The sequence below is a fragment of the Alosa sapidissima genome, chromosome 21 (genome assembly GCF_018492685.1).
Source record: "Alosa sapidissima isolate fAloSap1 chromosome 21, fAloSap1.pri, whole genome shotgun sequence".
NCBI lineage: Eukaryota > Metazoa > Chordata > Actinopteri > Clupeiformes > Clupeidae > Alosa > Alosa sapidissima.
This window is the reverse complement of record NC_055977.1, coordinates 30,001,091-30,026,700: the sequence shown is the minus strand read 5'-3', so window position 1 is coordinate 30,026,700 and position 25,610 is coordinate 30,001,091. Positions and strand designations below refer to the sequence as shown.

The 25,610-nt window shown below is 41.5% G+C and overlaps 2 protein-coding genes across 3 annotated transcripts; one reads left to right on the top strand and one right to left on the bottom strand.

Moving 5' to 3' along the window:
• Positions 1–9,389: 9,389 nt before the first annotated feature.
• neu1 (neuraminidase 1) lies at positions 9,390–25,594 on the bottom strand. 2 transcript variants are annotated; one of them, XR_006026084.1, is made up of 7 exons: positions 25,408–25,594; positions 24,855–25,047; positions 24,504–24,766; positions 24,170–24,352; positions 23,215–23,434; positions 22,373–23,107; positions 9,390–9,402 (listed from the first exon to the last, which is right to left on the bottom strand). XR_006026084.1 is itself a non-coding variant. In XM_042076221.1 (6 exons), the coding sequence occupies exons 1-6, from the start codon at positions 25,495–25,497 to the stop codon at positions 22,887–22,889; spliced, it is 1,170 nt and encodes a 389-aa protein (XP_041932155.1). In that variant the 5' UTR covers positions 25,498–25,594; the 3' UTR covers positions 22,075–22,886. The 2 variants fall into 2 exon arrangements, 1 of the variants encoding a protein (XP_041932155.1); XM_042076221.1 differs by lacking the exon at positions 9,390–9,402 and having other exon boundaries at positions 22,075–23,107.
• zbtb8b (zinc finger and BTB domain containing 8B) lies at positions 10,256–14,159 on the top strand. Its single transcript, XM_042076220.1, has 4 exons — positions 10,256–10,360; positions 10,830–11,834; positions 12,192–12,370; positions 13,841–14,159. The coding sequence occupies exons 2-4, from the start codon at positions 10,832–10,834 to the stop codon at positions 14,078–14,080; spliced, it is 1,422 nt and encodes a 473-aa protein (XP_041932154.1). The 5' UTR covers positions 10,256–10,360; positions 10,830–10,831; the 3' UTR covers positions 14,081–14,159.
• Positions 25,595–25,610: the final 16 nt, after the last annotated feature.

The window sequence follows — 25,610 nt, the reverse complement described above, 5'->3', positions numbered from 1 at the left end:
ACTAACTATGTGAGGGAGCTGGTCTGTTTGCCTGTTTTGTAGTATTGATCTTGAAGTCATGTGATCTGATCCTACATTCAGAGACAAGGGGAAAAAATAGGGAAACCATGATGTCTAAATAATATATGCACTCTCTTTCCTTTACTTTAATGCCAGAATTCTCTTTAGCCATTTGATATTTCTAACCGTTTACAGCCAAACTACACCTTCATTGAGAGAGAAAGAAGTCCTTTCAAAGGGGATAAACAGTAAAGCACAGCTCTACCAGGGTAACCTGGGTCGACTGTCACCCATGCCCAGAGCTCTCTGATAAAGAGAAAGGGGGTAGTTGGAACAGGAATGCTGATGTTTACTCAGCTAGCCTCATCCAGCGCCATAAGATAAAGTGGTGGAGATGGGGGCAGCATTGGGGTGGGTGGGGGGTGTGTGGTTTTAAAGGCACCAAGAGGAAGCTGAAAGGCCTCTTTGTCGCCCCCAGTGAGGTCCCTTTCAAGCTGAGTTCCCACAGAAGGAGCCCCCGTCGCGGGGCCGACTGTGGTGACTTTCGCTGGTGCCGCGGCTCAGACGGGTGGCTCGGCCTCCCCATGCCACAGCCAGGCATTGTCCGTCGCCACAGAAACCAGGGCCTTCATGTCAGACATGTTTTTCTGTTTGTTTTCTTTTTCATCTCTTTAATGTGGCTGAGAGGGAATGCTTCCCACCCCCCACCCCCAACCCATCCACATCGCTTGCTTTTCCTCTCTACTTAAACACACCCATCGTCAATCCTCTTTTCCTTTTCTCTCTCTTTCTCTCAAAGATTGTCATTTGTAAAGGCCTGTAGACATAGACAGGCAATATCTTTGTCGTGGTGTTGTGGCCACCTCTATCTTTTTTTTAATTTTATGAGGTTTTGGCAAAGCGGTTTCTTTTAGCTGTCCTTAACACACACACACACACACACACAAACACACACACACACAACTCTAAAACAACAAGAATCCTATCCTTGAAGATTTCTGACTTTCCCACGCTAAGCCAATTTTCCTCTGAAGATGAAACAAGCTCCACAACAACACAAAGAAGAAAGTGCAGTATGGGGAGAGTGAAAGGAATAAAGAAGAAATCAAAAAAATCTGGTTATGATTCCAGTCCTTAAATCGAGAGACGATGCCCCACAGACATCCAATGAGAAAAACAAATGCCCAGAAAAAAGAATGAAAACGGTTTCTATTTTTAAGAGTCTAAAGAATGTCATTCTGTGCCATGACTCAAAGAGCTTGCAGCTCTGCGGTAATCAGTTCTCTCTGAGTAAAGTCTCTCTCACACACACACACACACACTCACCACATCACACACAAGACACAATCTTTTATGGGTTGCGGAGAGAAAAAATGCAGAGAAAAAAGGGTGAAAATATTTCATCTTCTACTTCTACCCTGTGCCAGTCTTTCCTCAGCGCTGTCCAGTGTGTGCCACCAACAGTTGGCCTGAAAATGTGCTAAATCATTTAACTGATCTCAGTTCAGGTATTGTTTCAATTAGGTGTGTCGTGACTCTGTATAGAATTAGGTGGCTTTGAGTTAAATATGAAAAACATATTTTTTATTCTTCAATGATGAATATTGAACTGATAGATTTCATTATTAATGCACGTTTGGAGTAGCATGGGTATTGGTCCTGTTACTACTCAATTCCACAGTTTAGAAAATAAGGTAATAATTGAATGACATCTGATAATTACATGTTATTATTGATGCTATCATGAGATTGAAACAAAGCTCTGCATGTCTCTCACTGATAATGCAACACTATAAGCCTGTCAGTATACTGCCATTTGACAAGACTCTCACACGCGGGGCCAGTAACTTATCAATACCTATCTCCCCAGCACCTCATAGCAATGTCATCTGAAGAGAGCCGAAATAAGCGTGCAGGCATCATAAAGCATGCCATGGCATTCCACTGGGGGTTAAATTTAGAGTTCCCTGAACAGGATTAGGCAGGGTGTGCCAGAGAAGGGAAGGGAGAGGAGAGGAGTGGCTGTGAACTGACATGTTTAGCACACAAAACAAAATGGTGATGTGTGCTAAAAAACAGTGGGAGATAAAGCATTCTTGGGAGCAAAACAAAGTAATATATATATATATATATATACTATGGTTATGTAACATGTTCTCCATATACTCCGGAACTAGTGGCCAATTTGGTAAAAGATGTGTGCAGAAATCTGACAAACAGTGAGAGAGTGTGCCTGGTCCCCATCCTTGCTGCATGGATTGTGAGTATGGTGTGCGTGAGGACTTGATGATGAACTGAGACTAAAGACTTTGCACTTTGCCCATCATTTAAATTAGGGCCCAGAGAGATTCCTGAACTGGGTCTGATTCACTACCCCATATAATGAGTATTAAAGGATAATTCCGGTGTGATATTGACCTAAAGTGTATTGAAACATGATACCGAGTGTGAACGTATGTCTCATAGCCCATCTCGACTTGTCCCCTGCACTCCAAAATCTGGCGCTAGTTAGCCGATGCTACCAACAACTTTTTCAGTAGTGGTGCTTCGGCATCGGGCTAGCCATGCAAATAAATCACTGTTTTACACCCATTTACGAGGCTCAATGTATCTCCACACTTCATTGGTAGACTTCCTAGGGCCCTGACATTTAAAACGAGACATTGAGAACTTTGAAAAAGCACTGGTAGTTTACTTACAAGACGATTTATACAGACAGTATCTTCACGAAGTTTAACGTTTGCAGCCATCTTGAATTTAGTCACGATAAGTCGAGCAACGAGTAAGAATGAACAGGTATGATAAGGGATCAGATTCCAAAAATAATTCAGTGGAAATGCATGGATTCCAGTTTCTTCCAGTAGCAGCAACTGGAATCCATGCATTTCCACTGAATTATTTTTGGAATCTGATCCCTTATCATAGCTGTTCATTCTTACTCGTTGCTCGACTTATCGTGACTAAATTCAAGATGGCTGCAAACGCTAAATTTCGTGAAGATACTGTCTGTATAAATCGTCTTGTAAGTAAACTACCAGTGCTTTTTCAAAGTTCTCAATGTCTCGTTTTAAATGTCAGGGCCCTCGGAAGTCTACCAATGAAGTGTGGAGATACATTGAGCCTCGTAAATGGGTGTAAAACAGTGATTTATTTGCATGGCTAGCCCGATGCCGAAGCACCACTATTGAAAAAGATGTTGGTAGCATCGGCTAACTAGCGCCAGATTTTGGAGTGCAGGGGACAAGCCGAGATGGGCTATGAGACATACGTTCACACTCGGTATCATGTTTCGATACACTTTAGGTCAATATCACACCGGAATTCTCCTTTAAAGGACATGGGCAGAGTAAATGATGAACATTTTGCGGGTGATAAGAAAAACTGCATAAATGACAGCGAGCACAGACATAATGGGGGGTTTGGAAACCGTATGTAGCCTTCTTACCCATCCATAGCCACATAGCATTACGCACCTGAAAACTGCTTCAGGAGACGCCAGTAGACACAGCTAATGTACACCTGATTGATGCAGGAAAGGTATTTGTAATGACAGGAAATGTATGGCCCCTTCTTGAGGTGGCAATAATTTAACTGGCTCCAGATCAGCTCGGTGATCATCCAACAGCTCCAAAATAGATTAAATATGTAAATTATCTTTCCTTCAGTCATTCAAAAATGTTAACATTATTTTCTATGTCATGATTAATTAACTACATCTATCTACTAGTTCTACGAGTCACCTTACTTTCAAACATATTAAAATGCAACCACAATCCTGAAATTGCTGTAAGGCTTGGAAAAATGCAATATGTGTGTTACATTAACTTACATGCATGGACAACATCCTGCGCTTATCTTCAGTGAGCACCATTAGCAGATCAACTGTCACATTTGTTTGTCTTATACACGGAAATCTTTAGTAGGCCCTATGTGTTTGTGTTTATGTGAGTGTGATGGATGGTTACTATGGACGAGTCTGTGTTTGGTGGGTGAGTATTGAAGAGGTAGCTGGGCTCAACATTTGTACATACATACAGATGCATGTTTGTGTGTGTGTGTGTGTATGTGTGTGTGTGTGTGTGCGTGTGTGTGTGTGTGTGTGTTGGCCTAATGGGTGTTTCCGGGCTATCAGTATATGCAGCTTCTGGCCGGCTGAGCGGCGCGCTGCTATGTTTGAGTTTAATTACTGTCAGAGTGCTGCCCTGTAATCACCACACACACATGTACACACACAAACTCACAAACACACGACTGTGGCTGGACTGAGGGGAAAAACCAAGAAAGGACGTACATGGCCAAGTTCCTCAACAGAGCACATACAAACACACTGTCACTCTCCTGATTGGTCATGCTCACACACACGCGCACACACTCACACACACACACACACACACACACACACACACACGTTGCATATTCTTTTAAGCACACTAGCCACAGACACACTGGGCAAGACGATAGAGTGCCCCTATCCCTTGGAGCTGAGTTTAGTGGAAGCATGTGGTAAGATATTCAGTCTTTTAAGCCTCTCCTGCTAAATATAAGATAATACAAAGGTTTACAGGATTATTTCTGGAAGCTGTCAGCTTGGTAGAGAACGGCAGTGTGAAAGAGAGAATAGGAGAGAACAGACGGAGGGAGGGAGAGAGAGAGAGAGGGAGAGAGATGTCTGCCTCTCCTCTGAGAACAGCACAAGTACATTAGTGGAAATTACAGGGAGAAGAGAAGAGACATCCCCACTCTCCCTCCACCACAGAAAAGAGTTGTGTCTTTGCACACACAAACACATATACACACTTCCCCACAGACAAGCGTGGCGTCTTTAGATCCCCGCGCGGGCGCCTGTCCGATTAACTCCCAAACTATTGGACAGCATCACTGGCTAACCCCTGGGGACTGCTCTTATTTGGCTTAGACATGGTACAACATCCGCTTCAAAACACATGCGCACAGACATCACAGACAAACATCAGACATGCACGCACATGTATTAGCATAAAGGCAGCCACGCAAAAGACAGAGGGAGTCTGTGGCTCTTCAGTCTTGTGATCAATGAGCCAGGGGTCTGTACTGATGCCACAAGAGGCATTCTTGAGATGCTGGGGTAATTCTGAAGTTTCACGCTGCATTCTTGTGTGCCCGACAGGGGCCAGCCACACAGACGGAAAATGCCACCGTACCATGGCAATCTCTGCCCATTGTCTTGTCCCTTTAATCAGCGCTCCTCTCTGCCTCTAAATATGACTGCGGTGTGTGTTCCCGTCCTGGGAAAGTACAGCTGCCCCTGTCTGCGCCATGCACGGCCACACAGAGCCACGGCACCCCAGAGAGACAGAGCAGTGGCTCAGCACAATACATCTATCAGAGTGTCTCCCCTCCGCTGTACGCCAGCAGCACAGGCTGTGGCCACAACCCCGCAACAGGCAACTTAGAACCGTTCTGCGCAGAACAACCCAGGGATCCATCGGCGAAAACACAATCAGCGTGTTGTTGTCTTCTGTCTCTACTTAAGAGTGTTTGTTACTATTTAAAACTAATGCCTGTCCTGTTTGTTTAGACAGATATGTAGAGCAGTAAGAGGGGGTCAGTGTGTTTGACTCAGAGAATGCACAGTGGTTAAAGGCACTGGGGACTCCAAATGACTTTATACTGGCTTCTATATAAGGATTATTGGCATGAATAGTTTTATGAGGTGCTATAAATTTTCAATTTCAAAGAGGGAGCATGGTGGCTGATGTGCATCCGCCTACCCTGAGGTTTCTAGAGGCCACCACAGAGCCTTTGTGCGCATTGGGTTTACCATGGGAACATTTTTTAAACAAATAAGTCACCCAGCGACCCCTGGGTGTAAAGACAGACTTCTGAGGACTGTGGACTGTGCATAGTGTGTGCAATACAGAGAGGAAAGACAGAGTGTTTAGTTTATGTGATTCAAAAGTGCAAAACTATTTAAAAAAGAGCAAATATCTGATAGACACGGCAAGGGCTAAGTTCACCTTTGTGAGTATACAGGTGGGTCTAAAAAAATTTGAATATCGTGGAAAAGTACATTTTTACCCCCTAATTTAGTTCAAAAAGCGGATCTTTCATATATTAGATTCATGAGATATAAAGTGAAATATGTCAAGCCATTTTTTGTTGTAATCTTACAGCTCGATTACGGCTTACAGCTAATGAAAACCAAAAATTAGTATCTCAAAATATTAAAATAAGGAGGTTATAATACAGAAATTTCGACCTTTTGAAAAGAAATCAACTAATCTGACTAATTTGACTAATCTAAAAGTTCTGGCTGCTTTTGCACAAATTACTGCATCAATGTGGCATGGTATGGAGGCAATCAGCCTGTGGCACTGCTGAGGTGTTATGGAAGCCCAGGTTGCTTTCATAGCGGCCTTAAGGTCATCTGTATTGTTGGGTCTGGTGTATCTCATTTTTGCTTGAAAATAAAGCCAATTCAGCACAGTAATACCATGGTAAGCAAACCAGTTACTAGTCCTGCTAGAAAAGGAAATCAGCATCTCCATAAAGCTTGTCAGCAGGTGGAAGCATGAAGTGCACTAAAATCTCCTGGTAGAAGGCTGCATTGACTCTGGACTTGATAAAACACAGTGGACCAACACCAGCAAATGACATGGCACCCAAATCATCACTGACTGTGGAAACATCAAACTGGACTTCAAGCAACTTGGATTCTGTGCCTCTCCACTCTTCATCCAGACTCTTGGGACCTTGATTGGACTCTGATATCCAAATGAAATGCAAATTCTGTTTTTATGTGAGAAGAGGAGTTTGGACCACTGAGCAACGGTCCAGTTCTGTCTCTTCTTAGCCTTAGCATTTCCTGGACACGTCTGTGCATGGTGGCTCTTGATGCAGACTCCAGCCTCAGTCCACTCCTTGTGATGTTCCCCCAAGTTTTTGAATCGACTTGACAATTCTCTCAAGGCTGCTGTCATCCTTGTTGCTTGCATACCTTTTCATACCACACTTTGCCATTCCAGTCAACTTTCCATGAATGTGCTTTCATACAGCACTCCGTGAACACTCTGCCCACCTACTGTGGCTTGCCCTCCTTGTGGGGGTGTCAATGAGTGCCTTCTGAACAACTATCAAGTCTGAAGTCTTTCCCATGATTGTGGTTGTGTTTACTGAACCAGACTAAGGCTCAGGAAACCGACATTTCAGTATTATAACCTCTCTATTCTAATATTTTGACATACAAATTTTTGATTTTCATGACCTGTAAGCCGTAAACATCAAGATTACAACAAAAAATGGTTTGAAATATTTCACTTTATATCTAATGAATCTAGAATATATGAAAGATCCACTTTTTGAACTAAATTAGGGGGGGGGGGGGGGTGAACTTTTCCACACATTTTTTGAGACCCACCTGCACCTCTCCTCACCTCAGCAGTTAGCCTCTGTTGTGTTTAATTAATTCTTTAAAGCCCCCCTTGGTAGGATTAGCTATATTTCCCCCTCTGCTGGAGAAGTTGTGCATTATGCTATTTCAAACTGGGAAAAAAACTAATGATAAAGCATGTGGATATGTTTACAATCTAGCGAAACGACTAGCATAAGTTCGGCAGAACAATGTGGACGTTACAAGGTAAGAAACACGATTTAAAACGAGTTTCTTGTTTCTCACTTCTCTTACCGGGATGTCAGTCCCAATGTTGCAAGGTTGGTTATCCGTGCGTCTGGGGATGCTAGGGGGAGCGGAGAAAGTCACCATTTTCACCAGAACTGGTTGTTTAACCATCCAAATGATTTCTAAATAGTTGTATTGAGTTGAAATAGTTACAAAGTTCCTTTAAACTTCAAGAGGAAGCTTTACCCCCACTGCCAATGATATTCTATGAGGAAGGGGAAACTCAGCAGTGAAGAAATAGAAACTGATATTTTCTTCTAGTCTTCTACCCTCTTGTGGCAACATTGTTCATCACATCACAGAAAAATATACACAGGAGAGCTACACATATAAATATCCCAATCAACACACAATCTTAAATCAAGACTGGCCAACTGGATCTTGTCTAAATGACCAAATCCTGCCCAAGATGTTGGGATAATTATTGAAATACAGGTCTGACCATCCCAAATATTAAAAAGTAGGCTGACGATGGTGATTGATGGTGATTGGTCTCATCAGCAACAACGATGAGACGGCCTACAGGGAGGAGGTCCAGCACCTAACATCGTGGTGCACTGACAACAACCTGGCTCTTGTCGTGGAAAATGTCCACTTACGAATCCAACTGTCCAATTAACACTTAACTATTTAGTAATTAGCACTCTGGAACATGCCGTCCGAAGGAGACAATGTAGGCAGAAGACTTTCTGAAGACTGTTGATCTTTATTCACCGTATTGCAATGATAGTACAGCCCAATCAAAGTCCAGACCAACCATCAAAGCAATAGGAAGATAGATATACGTTATTGATGCCTAGGGGGAATTCAAGACGAGATCTGCCTACGGATGGCTATACACTATATTTTATACTCCTCAGCCCTCGAGAAGTGCCGCCTTCTCGCGCCATCCCCAAAAACACCTTTCACCAATCAGCATCAAGCAGGGTCGCTTACATTGGTGGAAACTATCTTCCCATCATACATAAAACTATATGCAAACTTGTCTAATGCATAGGAAACATATGTAAAATAGTGTAACCTTGAGTTTTTCTGGTTCTTTCCAGTTTAGAGAAATACAGTAGGGCCTTCTTATCTGATTCTCTTCCTAGCTGGACAGGCCCTAACTCATAAGACACAGCGGCCTCCTACTCCCTGTCCTGTCCGGTCCTCACCAGCTGGATAATACCCCCTCTCCCTTGACCATGTAGACACTCATGACTACATTCTTCTAAAACATGAAAACCCATGCAATAGTATAAACCCTTATCAAACCCATGATTACATCCCTTTAAGTCATGAAAACCCACTCTCAACACCAAGAAGACCAAAGAGCTCATTGTGGACTTCAGGAATTCTAAAGCTAGCACACACACCCCCAGTGTCATCAATGGGACTGAAGTGGAGCGTGTCACCAGCTTCAAATTTCTGGGTGTCCACATCTCTGAGGACCTCTCTTGGACCATCAACACCTCTACACTGATCAAGAAGGCTCACCAGCGTCTCTTCTTTCTGAGGAGACTAAAGAAAGTCCACCTGTCTCCTCAGATCCTGGTGAACTTCTACCGCTACACCATCGAGAGCATCTTCACCAACTGTGTCACAGTTTGGTATGGCAACTGCTCTGCCTACGACCGAAAAGCACTCACTACCCTCCATTGAGGCCATCCAGGGCCAGCGATGCTTGCGGAAGGCACGCAGCATCATCAAAGACTGTTCTCACCCCAACCACAGACTGTTCATATTTAATTTATACTCTAAACCACCTTCTGTAAATCAACTGTATACTACTGTCTACACTGCACTATATTTATTGTCTATGCACCAACTGCCTATACTTTGTATATCACATTGCACTTTGCTGCTTTTTTTGCACTTCTGGTTAGAGGCAAACTGCATTTCGTCGTCTTTGTACTTGTACTCTGCACAATGACAATAAAGTTTAATCTAATGTAATCTAATCTGATCTACCGGTAATCTGAATCTTGAGATGGTTCTCTCTGTAAAAAAGAGGCAACTTGGGTGGTGATGCTATTTCACATGCATGGAGTTTCCCTTTAAAAGTACAGGATATAAAAGCAAATTTATCGACATTTACTTAGCCTATAGGACCAAAAAAGGGAACCTGGTGCCATCATACCTAGGTCGCATGGTTCAATGGGCTCGCATTGTGTGACATGCAATTTACCTGTTTAGCTCTAAGTGATGACCACTGGATGCCCTAAAAGAACACAAGTCACTGGAGTCACAATTCATAGGTCTATTTGAGACCAGTGCTTGAAGTGGGGCGAGTTTTGAATGACTGGAATTATTTTTTGTAGTGTAGTCCATGATCCATGTAGGCTATTAATTCCCCTCTCCAACATGCCTCCCTAGCCTAGACTACAGGTCGCAGCAAGAGGCTTCTCTATTAATCAACTGTGAAATGTAAAAGGCTAGAAATACATTTTTAGAGAACTTTCTGAAACTGTTGTTATCACTGCCTTGCTGTCCTCTCTTTCAGAATATATTCTAGCATTCAGTTGAACTGTGTTATTTTATACTGTAGGTGGCGGTATTGCACCGACTGGTGTTTAATCTGCTAATACTGAAGGCAAAAGAAGTAGTGTAGTCCATATACCGGAAGTGTTTCCTGTTCAATGCTTGAAATAAGATAACAATGGAAAAGTCATGTTAAAAACGATATAAGGAATTAACGACGACCAACGATTTCACATATTTTGGGTGGGTAACCCCTACAGCTTAGCATATGTATAATATTACATTATTTTGGATTATAATTTTTCTTCATTTAAAGTGTGATTTTCTGACTCTTAAACATGTTGCTAACGTAAGTTCACTAGGCTGCTAAAGGGACTCTTATATGTCAAGCAGTGTATGGATACATTTTCATTTTATAATGTCGTTGTGGTATTATAGTGTGTATTTTCATCAGCAGGGAATTATGTGTTTAAATTGTTAAGAAAATGTGAAGAAAGGAAATACATTCGCCTATCCATATACCAAGCATTGTCCATTTAAAGACAAGGTGGTTAATCTAACTCTGGCAAGCATGCATTCTCATTAATGTGTGGTTTAGTGCTATTAGCAGGAATGTCATGTGCTAATTGATTGCCTACTGACTGAGTGATTTGGGATGATCTAATTATGTTGTTGTTGATCTTTTTCATGTCTCGACTGTTTGTGGGGAAAGCCATGGAGATTCCAAGCTACATGTCTAAGCTGCTCTGTGAACTAAATGAACAGCGCAAGCGGGATTTCTTCTGTGACTGCAGCATCATTGTGGAGGGTCAAGTCTTCAAGGCACACAGGAACATACTGTTTGCAGGGAGCGGCTATTTCCGTGCCTTACTGGTCCACTATCTGCAGGACAGTGGCCAACGACACAGCACAGCCTCATTGGATATTGTCACTGCAACAGCCTTCTCGCTCATCTTGGACTTTCTGTACTCTGGCCGACTGGATTTGTGCAGTGACAATGTTATTGAGGTGATGTCAGCTGCCAGCTATCTTCAGATGACTGATGTGGTGAACTTCTGCAAGAGTTACATTCACGATTCACTGGAGATCTGCTCTCGAGGGAAGGAGCAGGAGACGCAAACAAGAGGAGAAAGGGAGAAGGAGGCCCAGGGGCCGGCAGACAGCAGGACACCAGCTGAGGGGCCCAGCATAACTGTGTCTCCCACCTCTCAAGACGGAAGGACAGTAACACAACCCATCACTCAGTGTTCTCACAACACTCCCCCCAACACTACCATATCTGCTGCCTTAAGTAGCAGACATTCCGAGGAGAGCGAGAGCTCACGGGGGCAGGCCAGTACTGCTATCTCTGTAGATCCCCCTGTTAAGAGAGACCCAGAGATCCCAGCGGGCTGCTCTTCAGGGAACTTGCTGTTTGGATTTGTGCATCCCAAGATAGAGTTCGACCCAGATGAGGAGAACGAGGAGTCCCCACAATCTAAAGAAGCAGGCCACTTTTCCAGGTCCACTCATTTCGACAGCCGCACACTAGCAGCAAGCCTGTCCGCTAGTGCTGAAGCAACTGCCCAGGAGTACGACAGTTATCAGGCCAAGATGATGCAGTACTATAGTCCAGGCATAGGAGGGGGTGCAGTGGCTGGGCGTGGGGATGAAGGCATGGGCCTTGGAAGCTCAGCCAGTATGGAGATCCACAGTGACTGGTTTGGGGAGGATGCAGGTGAGAGGATGCTTCATTCTTTGTGTCCTCCAGCAGTCTGATCATGGGGAACTGTGGCCAGCAGTGCCTGCTTTTACACGAGTGCAATTCATTATTTATTAAAGACTTTAAAATGAATTTTATGATCCCAAAGGTGAAGATGTGATACCAAATCGTGTTACCAGCACAAAACTTAGCCTTCTTTAAAAAATGGCAAATTACTGCACACTGTTGAACAGAAACAGGAAAACCAAGCTGACAAACATGCAGCCTTGTTTTTTTAAACCTTATTTTTGTGTGTTAACCTTTTCCCCCAAAAAGCTACCATGGTTGTATCTTTTGCTGTATATGTATTGTATCTCTTGGTTTGTGCTTTAGGGGATGGTCTGGTGGTGTCAGTGAAGCTCCATAAATGCCCGTACTGCCCCTACACTTCCAAGCAGAGGGGCATCCTGAAGCGACACATACGGTGCCACACAGGAGAACGCCCGTACCCTTGCCATACATGTGGCAAGCGTTTCACACGCCAGGAACATCTTCGCAGTCATGCCCTCAGTGTAAGTGTTTTCTTGTTTTATGGATTAAAATGACCCTCCACATCTATCCCATTTGTTGCACATAAAGTTGTATTTTTCACCATTAAAAATAGCTGAATGTAATCATTTTAGATAACTATCAAGGTTCACTTAGAAGTTTATTCCAAGGTGGGGTTGTAGAATAAATGGAGGAAATAATTGTTTTTGTAGATTAGATTGTTGAGGCCAGGGGGTTGAGATTTGGACGGTTACCTTCCACCAGTTAGAATCCAGATCATCCACCACAATCTTTAAAAATGGCATTTCATGTTGTGCTCACTTCTGGCCACTTTTTCACAAACAAGCCACCAACATTGTTCGTAGACACGAAAGTATGTTGTCTATTGATGGTAATTTGATACCATAGATTTAATAGAGACCCAGTCAGACCAATAGTATGAAAAATCAGGAACAGAGTTTATTTACAATGATGCGCATCAAGGGAGAGACAGCATGACTTCACCTAAAGATCCATCAGCTGCTCTAACTAGACAAGGAAATCGTTAGGGTTTAAGTATCCTTCCAGGCTGATGGGAGATGGCGTTGGTCATCCCATCTCACGTGGACTACACAGAATCAGACCCTGATTAGTGGCAACCTGGCAATCCGGAGCAGATAGCTACTGACGCAGCCATGCAGAATAGTGAAACACTGTGAAGTCAAAATATTCCCGCTTATCTCTAAATACAGTCACACAGAGATATACACAGGGACAGTACAGATATCCTACAGTCATTACATAGAATCATACTTTTAGTATCAAAGTGACCCAAAGTGAGAAATGCAGAACATTAAACCGCATATTGGAATATTGGACATAATGCAGAACATTAAACCATATATTGGAATATTGGACATAATGTTCTATTCCACTTTCTCTCTCTGGAGAGGATGCTCCTAGCTAGTCTTTTAAAGCTGGGAGCATTAACCATAGATGCATAGATGACATAATCTGTGGCCCTCTTTAATGTGTCACCTAATTGGCTTGTTTGTAAAAGTGTGGCTTGATGGTGACAGCCATTTAAAGGGATATTCCACCATTTGGGGAAATACACTCATTTTCCAACAGTTGAGTTGTACCTTTCCCCAGTTCATTCAGCCGTTCTCTGAGTCTGACAGTAACACTTTTAGCTCCAGCTCATTGAATCAGATTAGACCGTTATCTTATAGGAGAGATGCTAACGATCTAATCTGATTCAGTGAGCTGGAGCTAAAAGTGCTACTGTCAGACTGTGCAGAATCGGGCATTGAAATGAATGGGGTCAGTACTTCCTCCCTCTCTCCAGGTCTATATCATGCCTCCATGGTTGAGAACATGTTAGACTGGCAGTGTACTGTAAATATGCTTAACTCAAATGCCCTTAATGGCTCAGGTTCAAAGGATAGGGTATATGGAGGCCCTGGAGCCTTGTTTCTGTGTACTGAACATGATCCTATGTGTTTGGGTGGCAGGTGCATCGCACAAACTGGCCTGTAGTGTGTAAGGGCTGCCGGCGTGTCTTCACGGATGGCGTCTCTCACAGTCTGAAACGCTCTGGCTTATGTGAAGGCTGTACCTGTGTCACCACCACACAACAGGACCCAGGTTCCACAAATCCCAGCAGCCAGTCGGAGGGCTCGGACCGTAGCAACACAGAACCTGACTGGCCAGTCTTCATGGATGATGGTAATGAGGCAGAAGGAGGGAACTGATGAGAGCCACCCAAGCCCTTCCTGTTGCGGAATGTGGAATGTTGGGATGCTAATGAAATGCGTCAGCCAAATCTAATGTAATGTACCGTATTTTCCGGACTATAAGTCGCATCAGTGAAAAAATGCGTCATGAACAGGAAAAAAACATATATAAGTCGCACCGGACTATAAGTCGCATTTATTTAGAAATGTATTTCACAAAATCCAAAATCAGAAACAGAGACTATGTAACTGGATTATTGAGGCCAAAAAGATTAATGAAGATGAAGGAGTGAAGGCAGCCAAGAGGAGGGCAGGAAGGTAATTGCAAAGCAAAAGATTCACTGAAAGAAAATGCCATGAGGTGCACCAAAATGTATCTAAAATGTGGAGAATACAATGCAATCAAGCATTTTGGGCGATGTGGAGTCACAAGCTGGCAGCAGATTAAATGCTCATGAGAGAGAAAAAGATGCAGTTTTAGACGTGACCGAAACGATAGGCCCGACGGTAGGCCTAATTGTAAAGCAATTTACAAAAGATTCACTGAACAAAAATGCTGATATGATACATGAAAATATAGCTAAAAATGTGGAGAATACAATGCAATCAAGCATTTTGGGCGATGTGGAGTCACAAGCTGGCAGCAGATTAAATGCTCACGACAGAGAAAAAGACGGTTTTAAAAGGACGTGACCTAAGCTGAGGCAAGCCATGGCAATAGGCCAATAGGCCCGACGGTATTTGTAAAGCAATTTACAAAAGATTCACAGAACAAAAATGCTGATGTGGTACATGAAAATGTAGCTAAATATGTGGAGAATGCAATGCAATCAAGCATTTTGGACGATGTGGAGATACAAGCTGGCAGCAGATTAAATGCTCAAGAGAGAAAAAGATGAGGGTTTAAATTAGGCCTACTTCTGTGCATATTCATTACGTGAAAGATAATTAGTAGCAAAACAGCGATCAAATATTACATGGCAGTGCGTTTTGTTTTCAAATGTTTTCATGCATGTCTAGATAACAGGTGAGGAATGTTTAGGAGACTCGTAAATCCTCAAATTTAGGGTGCGCAAAGCACAGCACCTTTATTTGGCCATGGCTTGTATTCGAGTCAGCTATAATAGTCCTTTATTTCTTTTATTGTGAGACATAGGCCTACTTTTCGTTTGGAGCGGCATGGGTAGGCTATCAAAAGCAGATGTTTAATTTGAGATTTAATTTACGTTTGGACTGTTGATTATATTGCTAAATATCGGGACTGATGACCACTGAAATCTGTGGGGTATTTAATGGCTTACTATTAAGTTTAAGTTTCAGTGTCGGGAATTTCGATTGCCATCTACTTATTGCGAGATAAGGTATCCGCGCTTTCATTCATTCGTGTGCTGTGCTGCAAGGGAAACCTTATTCCGTATAGCCAAAGATGTCTAAGATAGCCTAAATGTAGTTATTTTTTAAATTATGCATGATTTACTTTTTTATAAAATTCATAGGCTGATGCCTGGCAGCAACAATTGTGTTTAAATGTAGGCTTCAGCCTCTAGCTCAGAAGGGTGCGGCATGCGACTACTGTAGCTTGAGAGCAATGAGAGCAACGTGTTGGAGACTCATGGTGTAAAGGACTTTTCATTGGCAACAATACAAACCAACAATATAAAATATTAAGAAGAGCTCTTTTATGAGTTAAATTGAAACAAAATTATACTGGCTTTTATTTGTCCAAATCTGAGGCCCAGCTATAAATAGAATCCCTGCCATAATTTGACGATTTAGGTATGCACGTGTGTTTCAGGCGTAGTGCAAGCACTAATCTCTGACTGAAAGTGCACAGGACTTGTGCATTTGAGAGCGTTCTCTCGCGGCTGTAGACGTAATGTTTCACTTAGGGTTCATGTCAGTTAATATAAATTAACATTTAAAAACATGTTCAATTATATATTTTTTCATATATAAGTCACACCTGACTATAAGTCGCAGGACCAGCCAAACTATGAAAAAAAGTGTGACTTATAGTCCGGAAAATACGGTAATGATAATAAGACACAATAGTCAAGTCATTTGGCTCCTCGTACCAGCCATATCTCTTGTGGGAACTTACTGGGTCAACATTAAGGGAGTGACTTAACTCAGTAAGTCTTGTGTTACAGCTGCATCTCTCTGAAACATTTAACATGCATGGGAATTCCCAATGGGTAATTATTCCAAGAGAACAATAGGCCAGTTTGATAGGCCTGAGGGATCAGCTAAGAGGTGTTGCTGTTAGCAGCATGGGCAAACATCATCCATGATGCTGATCTGACCTTCATGATGCTGATCTGACCTTCATGTTGCTTGCTCACTGATCATAATTGATACTGTTTTAATCACTTTGGAACAGAGATCAACCGAGACCAGATACAGTGTACATTTTCAGCGCTGTTGTACAGCACGTGTGACCCTTGGAAAGGAGTTCAAAATATCTGTAAGACTATGTGCATTGATCTTGGTTGGAACAGCATATTAAGGGTGGAGATTACTTTTTACTGTTGTATGTTCCACAAACAAATCTACACATTGTAGTACTAAGTACTGAACAACCAGAAGCTACCTCAATACAGTGTGTAGAGTATGTATGTTCCATTAATTAGTAAGTTGTTTAAGATTCCTAAGACCAGAGATGTGCAAATCAAGTGTGGAAATTGTAGTTAGATCTGAGAAGTTTTGTTTTGTTGTGTAATTTAGTTGCATCAGTATCATGAATGGATGATGTCATTACATATTTTGAATCATGAGCAGTAAATGTAATGGAATTTGAAAAACAAACAAAATATATTGTAAATATACAATTGCACTAAAATAAATGTGATATTGAGCATTAATTGTTTTTCTGTTTAATGGTGTCTTCTTAAATCCTCTAGCTTGGGGCCTGCATTTGCATAAATACCTTCATAGAAATTATTAATTCCTAGGGAGCTCATTGACTAATCCCACACCTCAAACACATACATTTCCCCTTTGTTCATTTGCCAAACACTTTTATCCATAGTGGCTTACAGTGCAAAAAAACAACAATGAAACTGGCCAATTTAAGTGTTAAATGGACACTTAAGAAAGACAGGAGTCATCTGCTTCAGGCTGGCCCATTTGAAAGAAAGAATGACAGTAGGAGAAGGATGGAACAAAATACACACACACATACATGGAAAATTGCCGGTAGATATGGATGGGGGGAGAGGTAGTAACCGGCTGTAAAGAGTTATAGCATATCCTATGGGAAAATAACATGGGGTTTTGAATTATCGCATCTGTTAAACTCTCGCGGCGGTGAAGAAGTGTGAAATGCAGACGTTTTGCACAACACACTTTTACCCCCTGCTCTTCGAGTGGCTCCTGTGAACTTCAGTACGTTAAGACACCAAACTTAGATTTTTGCTACCCCAGAGCTAACTTGCAATGCAACTAGCCATAGATAGTTATTAGGGGTCCGAGCAGCGTAGCTATTGTTTCTTGTACCTATTGTTTCTGTACCGTTCATTTTTGGCCAAAATTCTGTAAAAGTCATACTGCAGCCTAAACCGTAACTCCAAAACTCTTCAAATTTTCAGTTATGGTTACCAGTACCCCCCTCTGTCCATAACCCAAAATTTGGGGTACTGCACCCAAAGGTGGCGCTGTTGAAAAAAAAAAGTTAATTATGCTAATTTCTCTTTACCAGATTGACCTAGACTCAAAATTCTTTCATAATATTAATCTCTAAACTCAGATGCATCTTTTTGGCCCTGGTCTTATGGTCTAAAAATGTTTACTTTTGACACAATTTCATGGAAAAGCCAAACATTATAAAAAGTTTCACACTCTTCAAAAATAATCAAATCTTCACCAAAATTCTCACAGACAATGTTTAGACCAAGCCTCACAAAAGTTATCGGTCAGAATTTTGATATTTTTTTCAATTTCAGAGATATAGGCCAATAAAGTTAGACCACGTAGGCCATTTTTCCTAGATCACCTATATTCCTATAAACTGTAAGTCCTAGAAACTTCACATTTTCAGGTATTGTTACCAGTACCCCCCCACTACCCATAACCCAAAATTTGGGGTACTGCACCCAAAGGTGGCGTTCTTGTCAAAAATGCTTATTTCTCCTTACCAGATTGACCTAGACTCAAAATGCTTTCATCATATTAATCTCTACATTCAGATGCATCTTTTTCACCCTGGTCTTATGCTCTAAAAAATTTTACTTTTGCCACAATTTCAGAGAAAAGCCAAACATCATAAAAAGTTTCACAGGCTTCAAAAATTATCAAATCTTTACCAAAATTCTCACAGACAATGTTTAGACAAAGCCTCACAAAAGTTATCAAAAGAATTTGGATATGTTTTTCCATGTCAGAGATCTAGACCAATAAAGTTCGACCACTCAGCCCATTTCTCCTATATCACCTATATTCCTATATGAGTAATTTTTTTCCCTAGGAGAACAACCATACAACCATCATTATGTGGATACCATTAACAGTGCACATTTTCAGATCTGTACTCTTTTTTATAAAGCCCTTAATTCTATTGTCAAATGTATGCTAGGAATTTTCTTGATGTTGTGTGTTTGCCAACACACATTTTCACCATGTGAATGTGACTGCCAAATATATAGGATTGTCAGTGGGATAATGCCTAGTGCTGGTGTTTGTTAGGTTGAGAGTTCGAATCCCAGGTAGTGCTTTAGGCTCTAGCTCGAATACTATTGGTTACTGAAGATTCACACCATTGAACAGCACCTGAATGACATCAGGCAATCAACATACACAGTCATTAGCTGCCAAGAATCAGAATGCCGAGACACTCTGACATTTAGGGGAACTTCTTTGTTTACTATTTTTCCTTCATCATTAAGTCTATCATATTTATATTTCAGCCATTAGTGTTCTTCTCTACAAATGTCTAATTGCCCCAGAATTTCAAAAAGATTTCAGGTGTACTCTTTCAGGAAAGCCCTTCATTTTATTATCAAATGTATGCTTGGAGTTTTTCTTGTGTGTTTACCAACACACATTTTCACCATGTAAATGTGACTACTCAATGTGTATGATTGTTAGTGGCTCAGTGGGATAATGCCTTGTACTGGTGTTTCTTAGGTTGAGTGTTTGAATCCCTGAACTTTAGGATCAAGCTGCACATGGTCATTTAAGAGTCACACCATTGAACAGCACCTGAATGACATCAGCCAATCAACATTCACACTCATCAGTTGCCAAGAATCAGAATGCCGAGACACTCTATGACATTCAGGGGAACTTCTTTGTTTACTATTTTTCCTTCATCATTAAGTCTATCATATTTATATTTCATCCATTAGTATTCTTCTCTACAAATGTCTAATTGCCCCAGAATTTTAAAAAGTTTTCAGGTGTACTCTTTTAGGAAAGCCCTTCATGTTATTGTCAAATGTATTCTTGGGAGTTTTTCTTGTTCTGTGTTTACCAATACACATTTTCACCATGTGAATGTGACTGGCCAACATGTAGGGTTGACAGTGGCTCAGTGGGATAATGCCTTGTTCTGGTGATCCTTAGGTTGAGAGTTCAAATCCCACTTGAAGCATTAGTGTTAGAATACTGTTGGGTTGTGGATGTTAGCATACTACAATAGAATGCTGTTGGGTTGTGGAGGTTAACACACTATACTACACACTATAACATTACAGCTATTTGTCAATATGGACTTGTAGTGCAAGGCAAGTATAACTGTAAAGGCTGTTTATCTTATTGACTCCGACACAGCTGTAGCCTATAATTATTTGTTATTCTTATAATATTTGTCATTTCTTATACATATTCAGTCTTCCACTTGACAGAACAACTCTGTATCGGTTAAGGATGTCACGCATGAAACAATGCTGCAGAAACACGAAAATACGACTTTGAGTTTAGTAGGCTATAATTTTCAGTTCCTGTTTATCTATTGCACGATGGGTAATAATTTAAAGGAATCGTGTTGCAGTCTTGTAAATAGTGACCCTGCAAGATCCCTAGTCATTGCAAAATCATAGTCTGTGACTTAAAACTCTACTACTTGTCTTTAGATGTGAGAGGGTCTGAGACTGTAGTCTTTCAAAAATCTTTTCCAAATCTTTGCAAATCTTTCCAAAGTCTGTCAGTGTAAGGAGGGCTTGAGGTGAAAGTGCTGTGGAGAAATTGCAGGATTGTTTGGCTCTGCCACCTAACCACACCCAGTTTACCTGCTGGGAAACCCTGTAGCTCCGGAGCAGGGGCTCAGACCAGGATAAATTGTTTGCTCGCCCTCAGTTCACTCTTTTGTTCATCTCAACCCAGCACTCCAGTGTGTCCTGCTCTGTGTGCGTCTTTGAGTTAACGTAAGTCATCACTTTAATGACCCTCACTATGACTTTTGTGATGTTTATCAGTTTGTAGAGTAGCTCTGCCATCATGTGTAAAGTTAAGGTCTTTGTTGGTTTGGTGTGTTGGAGTCCCATGTGAGGGATGATTAGGTGATGTTGGTTGACTTGGGATGTCAAGTATTGTTTAGTTCTACCTTATATAGCCATATGATTTCAGTTTATTGTTCAAATGTCAATTGGTTTGTTTGTGAGTTGGGATCTGTACTGATTTACCCCATTTCACTGATTACTCCATTTTCTGCTTGTTTCCTCTTTAATGCAGCACACATACAAGTAAAGAACAAAAGAACAGATGAATTGAAAATCAAATAAAGTTCACTTGTGTTGCACCGAAACCTGCCATCTCCGTGTCATCACTCCATACCATTGAGCCTTGTAACGTTACAGCACAGGGTAATCCTAGCCTGGGTGTTCCCATGCTGCCTTGCGTGCGATTTGATTCACGCTGCTAAGGCAGCCTGGAGACCATGGAACAAATTTTCGCCTGAGATAGGGAACCAATCACAGAACAGGGGGGAAAGCAAGACGATGATGAGCTATGCACAGACGCATTTGATAGACATCCGTGGCACCCAATAAACGGATCTGGGCATTTTTTTCAAATACGAGAAAATGAATGTTTGGTCCCCAGACCACGTCTCATTGAGAAGTGGTGCCGCTAGCCAGGCTAGGGTAATCCTAATTTTATGCATCAAATTTATTCCAATCCAACTCAAAGTTTTGAACAACACAAAGTGAAGGTTTTATCCAGATCAAAACAAAGAATAGATTATGTGATCTAATCCAATTTCAGGATCCTTGTTTCCCTTTAAACAAGCCATATTCAAGATTTGATCCAATCCGGTAACTGAAATCCGATAACCGAAATCCGATCACGTTTCTTTTGAACAATTGGGCCCAAACAATCAAAGCATATGTAAAACTAAAAAGCTAAGCTACCTCATGTTCGTTTTGCTCAGACCCCGTAAATCACCGCTTGCGGTTATATTTAGCTTTGGTTCTTTTTTGTAGGTGAACTTCAGAGGCCCAGAAGAGGTGATGCGCCGCATCAGTAATGACATCTCTTAAAAGTGATGCGTGAGTGAGCAGGGCATCTCATTTCCCCTATCTGCCTCTCCTTCATTCATCAATCCTCCTATTGTTCCTCCCTCGTTTCCATCACAAAATGAATTGGGAGGGAGGATGGACAAATAGAGAAATGATCTGCACCCCAAGAGTTGTGCACCAGTGGCACCTCTACTGGTGGCCTTTTTTTCTTTTCGAATTTGCTGATAATGCTGTTAGTAAAATAATCTTTTCATCTTTTTTGCAGCATGGCTTATAAATATATAATACTTTGGTGATAAAGTTAAGTAATCAAAGCGGTGCAAGTAAATAAACTAACAACTTTGTGCTTCTGAAAGCATACTTCATCCTTACATTGGATGTAAAATCCAGACAAATAACAGCCTAAAGCACTACAATGGTTGAAATGTGCTGTTTTCAATATGTGCAGTTTTCAGCACATGAAAATGCTTCTGCCAAGCTATTTTCATATTCCAAAAAATCTGTTACAAAAGTTTCTTCTGCAACAAAAAATTAGTAATACTGATAATATCAACTACAAACTTATACGAAAAGAATTTTATTCATCCTGTTGTAGGCAAAATACACTATATACAAAAACTGACAGAATCAAGAACCATCTGAGGTGATTGTTCACAGGTGATGTTTTCAGAAAGCCTTACATTTTCATCTCCTATTATTAAAGCAATTGAAATGAGACATAACATGTATTTAGTTCTCTGTGGGAAGTTGGATAATTATATATTTAAAAATGGTCATAAAATATACAAAAATAAATTAGCAAAAAGCTTTTATAAGATGTTACCAAATGTTCGCTAATTGAAGTCCATGATCATGCCACCGTTTCTGGTGATTGCACCCAGAACATAAATAGATAAAGAACTGGAAAAAAGCTCCACTTACAAATTCACTGATCACCCCTTAAATTTCATTCAATTTCATGTGCACATGAGAGGACTCTTGGTCCTGAGGTATAAAACCACTGAGCTTAGATAGTAGTCTACACAATGAACACAAAACAGAAAACAAATGTGAAGACAGTAAAATCAGGTAAAGTGACAATGTCAATGCATCAACAGATTGGGAGATGAATGGCTTTTTTTTTCAATGATAAAATAACAGTTTGATCAATTAACCTTCATTTTTCATTCACACAAACACAATCTGAAGGTGTATCAGAGTGGAAGCACTGGGCAGGAGGAGATTGTGCAACAGATAGGAGATGACCAAATGCTTATGGAAGGCTCTGTGTACTACTTCTGGGAAATCAACCTTCAGAAATTCCGCAAAAAGTAAAACAACTTCTCCTCCTGAAATCCCTTTATCCCTTTCCCTATCCATGCTATTCATCCACCTTAAATCCCCCCATACAGGTGAACCTTCACAAAGGAGATAGACTCATCATAGTCTATGTGTCCTTTTTCATAGATTACGTAAATGTACTTCTTATCTTCTGGAGTGTGACCTCTAATTGAGGTCATGGAGGAATAGCCACTTGGACCAGCCCAGATCTGGACAGCCTTCTGCTCCCATGACTGACCCTTATTCAAAGACCAACGAAGAGTCAGGTTCACTCCTGAGAGAGAGAGAGAGGATGACTGATTACAGAAACGTACATACTATGCACAGTTTAGCCAGGATGTAAAAAGAGAATCTCCCAGGCCCATACGGTTCCTTTCTTACTGTGCTGCTCATTAGATGGGTTGGTGAAGAAGAGGATTCCCTCTTTTTGCAGGGCCCCAGCTGCCACAGCAGGATCCACTAGAGTGTGGTCAAAGATCAGCTCCTCCACAGGCAAGGACTCTCCCCCATCAAAACTCCTCACTACCATCCGGCACCGACAGTGGTAGTTGTTATTGTTGCGGACGTTAATGACAATACTTCCGTCCTCCATCTCAACTGGCTATGAACAAAAGGTTATTATCAGCCTTTTATTGCATAGTATATCAACCTAGTTTTATCAAATATTTACCACTGTTAGAATCATTGCTTTAGTCACATTACTTCACTGTATAGACTGTATAGCTTAGTGTCTTGAGGGCTGCGCTAGCCTGGTAAACCAAACTCATTCACAAGTGAATAGAGTCTGGACACTCACGATTGCGTAACCTTTCCAACACTAGCATGGTGACGGGCATAGGCATAGTGTTAACTTTCAAATCATTGGTCTAGCCTAACCAATGACATTGATCAGAGATGCTTAACATTACTTTCAAATTCGCCTACACTTTACAAACTGACAATAAACAGCATCGGCAGTCAGGGGAAAAAAACAGACATAAGGCTTCAATCGCTTGAAAACAGACATAAGGCTTCAATCGCTTGAGTTTACCCATAGCCTCCAAATGTTATCTCAGAAAATACCAGAGTTTTAAAAGGCAAGGGCATTAAAACACCCATAAACTGTTATGTCACAGTTCATAAGAGATATTCTTATCATGGTGACATTTCCGCAATAACCTCCAAGATCCTCTTTTCGCAATAGTGCCGACTTAATGATTTGTGCTTACTACAACACACACTGTCAATTTGATGTCAAGAACAGGAGCTAGACAACTGGAAACGTGAACATTTTCTGACATTATTTCTTTGTTCATTTGGATCACTTTGGCACATGCGGTCAGAGCGGATCCCTCACCTGGCACTCATCAGGATTGAAATCCTGGGCCTTTTTGGGCTGGTTATAAGGGATGCTCTTCAGTGCGGCCCCGTACCTCCAGGTGACGCCATGGTCATCACTCAAGATACAGAAGACGCCGTCTCCAGGAATTGAACCATGACCACAAACCACCAAACGGCCTACAGCTGGGGGGTACTGCTTCTGTAGATGGACAGCAAAATGGGTGAGATAGCATTTTAAGATGCTGATGAATTATATTGATCTTGTTAATTCTCAAACGCATACAATAATTAACTGAATGAAAATGGTATTTGTATTAGAAAGATGGATAATATATGCTACATTTAAGCACCTGTATGCCAAATCCTGGGCCAGGGGCAAAGCTCTTGACCCCCAGCATGTCAGACAGGTTGCGTGGAGCACTCCAACTGAGACCGTCGTCCAGGCTCTCCACCAGCATGGTACTGGACGTACTACAGTGGTATTTATGGAAACAGAGAGAGTAGATGAGCAGCACAGAGCCCTTCTCCTCATCTATGACCACTGAGCCCAGATTCAAACCATCAGCCAGAGAGCCATCATCCACAATGAAGGAAGTGGGGGACCAGGTTGCTCCTGAGGAAATACAATACAAGATCATGTAGATAGAAATTTGTAAAATAATAAAAAGGTCCTCGTCCTTTTCCACTTGTTCAGGTTTCACCTTTGTCAGTGGAGCGGCGCATGGCAATGAACTTTGACCCAAGATCGACTTCACTTTGTTTCCTTGCTTCAGAGAACGCTAGTAGGCTCCCACGCTTCGTGAACGTAAGCAAAGGAATCCGATAGGTGTTGACCTCTCCAGCTCCTCCACCGACCCATAACAGCAACTCCTCGACTACTAGTGGGGTTATTTGCTAACAAAATGGGAAAACATAACCAAGAGATAGGCTAGTTATTTTTTGTCCATGTAGCCTACGTTTCCTAACTTAAATGAAGATTGTGATGTGTAGTGAAACCATGCATTTAACCAGTAACGTTATTTGGCATGTTCATCTAAATAGCCATCCATCACAGAACTGTGCATGAAAACGCTCTTTAAACACTAGTCACTATTACACTACAGTGTAATTACACTAGCCGAATTCCCCAAAAACGTTACACTGTAAAACTCTAACATTAAGTAATGTCTATGACGTACACGCTCGACATTTCAGTGTAATGGCTATCTTGATTAAAGACCGGCCTCACAACAACAAAGTATCAGTTCAGTTTACCTCTCCATTAGCACACAAACACGGAAGAGCAACAAACGAGAGGAAGGTCGCAATAATGCTGAATCGTTTCCATATTAGCCCTCCAACCATGCTGTCTGTCCACGCCACAAATAGCCTACAGACTACTGTACGAAGCTTCGGTCAAAATTATGAAAGAAAACTAAACCACTAGTTCTCCGAGCGCAATCTGTCATATGACCAAA

Coding starts and splice junctions, on each gene's coding strand:
- neu1 (XM_042076221.1), bottom strand. CDS start 25,497: ATGGTTGGAGGGCTAATATGGAAACGATTCAGCATTATTGCGACCTTC. Junction 25,048..25,407: donor GTTTGTGTGCTAATGGAGAG/GTAAACTGAACT, acceptor CCATTTTGTTAG/CAAATAACCCCACTAGTAGT. Junction 24,353..24,503: donor GCCCAGGATTTGGCATACAG/GTGCTTAAATGT, acceptor GTCCATCTACAG/AAGCAGTACCCCCCAGCTGT.
- zbtb8b (XM_042076220.1), top strand. CDS start 10,832: ATGGAGATTCCAAGCTACATGTCTAAGCTGCTCTGTGAACTAAATGAA. Junction 11,835..12,191: donor CTGGTTTGGGGAGGATGCAG/GTGAGAGGATGC, acceptor TTTGTGCTTTAG/GGGATGGTCTGGTGGTGTCA. Junction 12,371..13,840: donor TTCGCAGTCATGCCCTCAGT/GTAAGTGTTTTC, acceptor TTTGGGTGGCAG/GTGCATCGCACAAACTGGCC.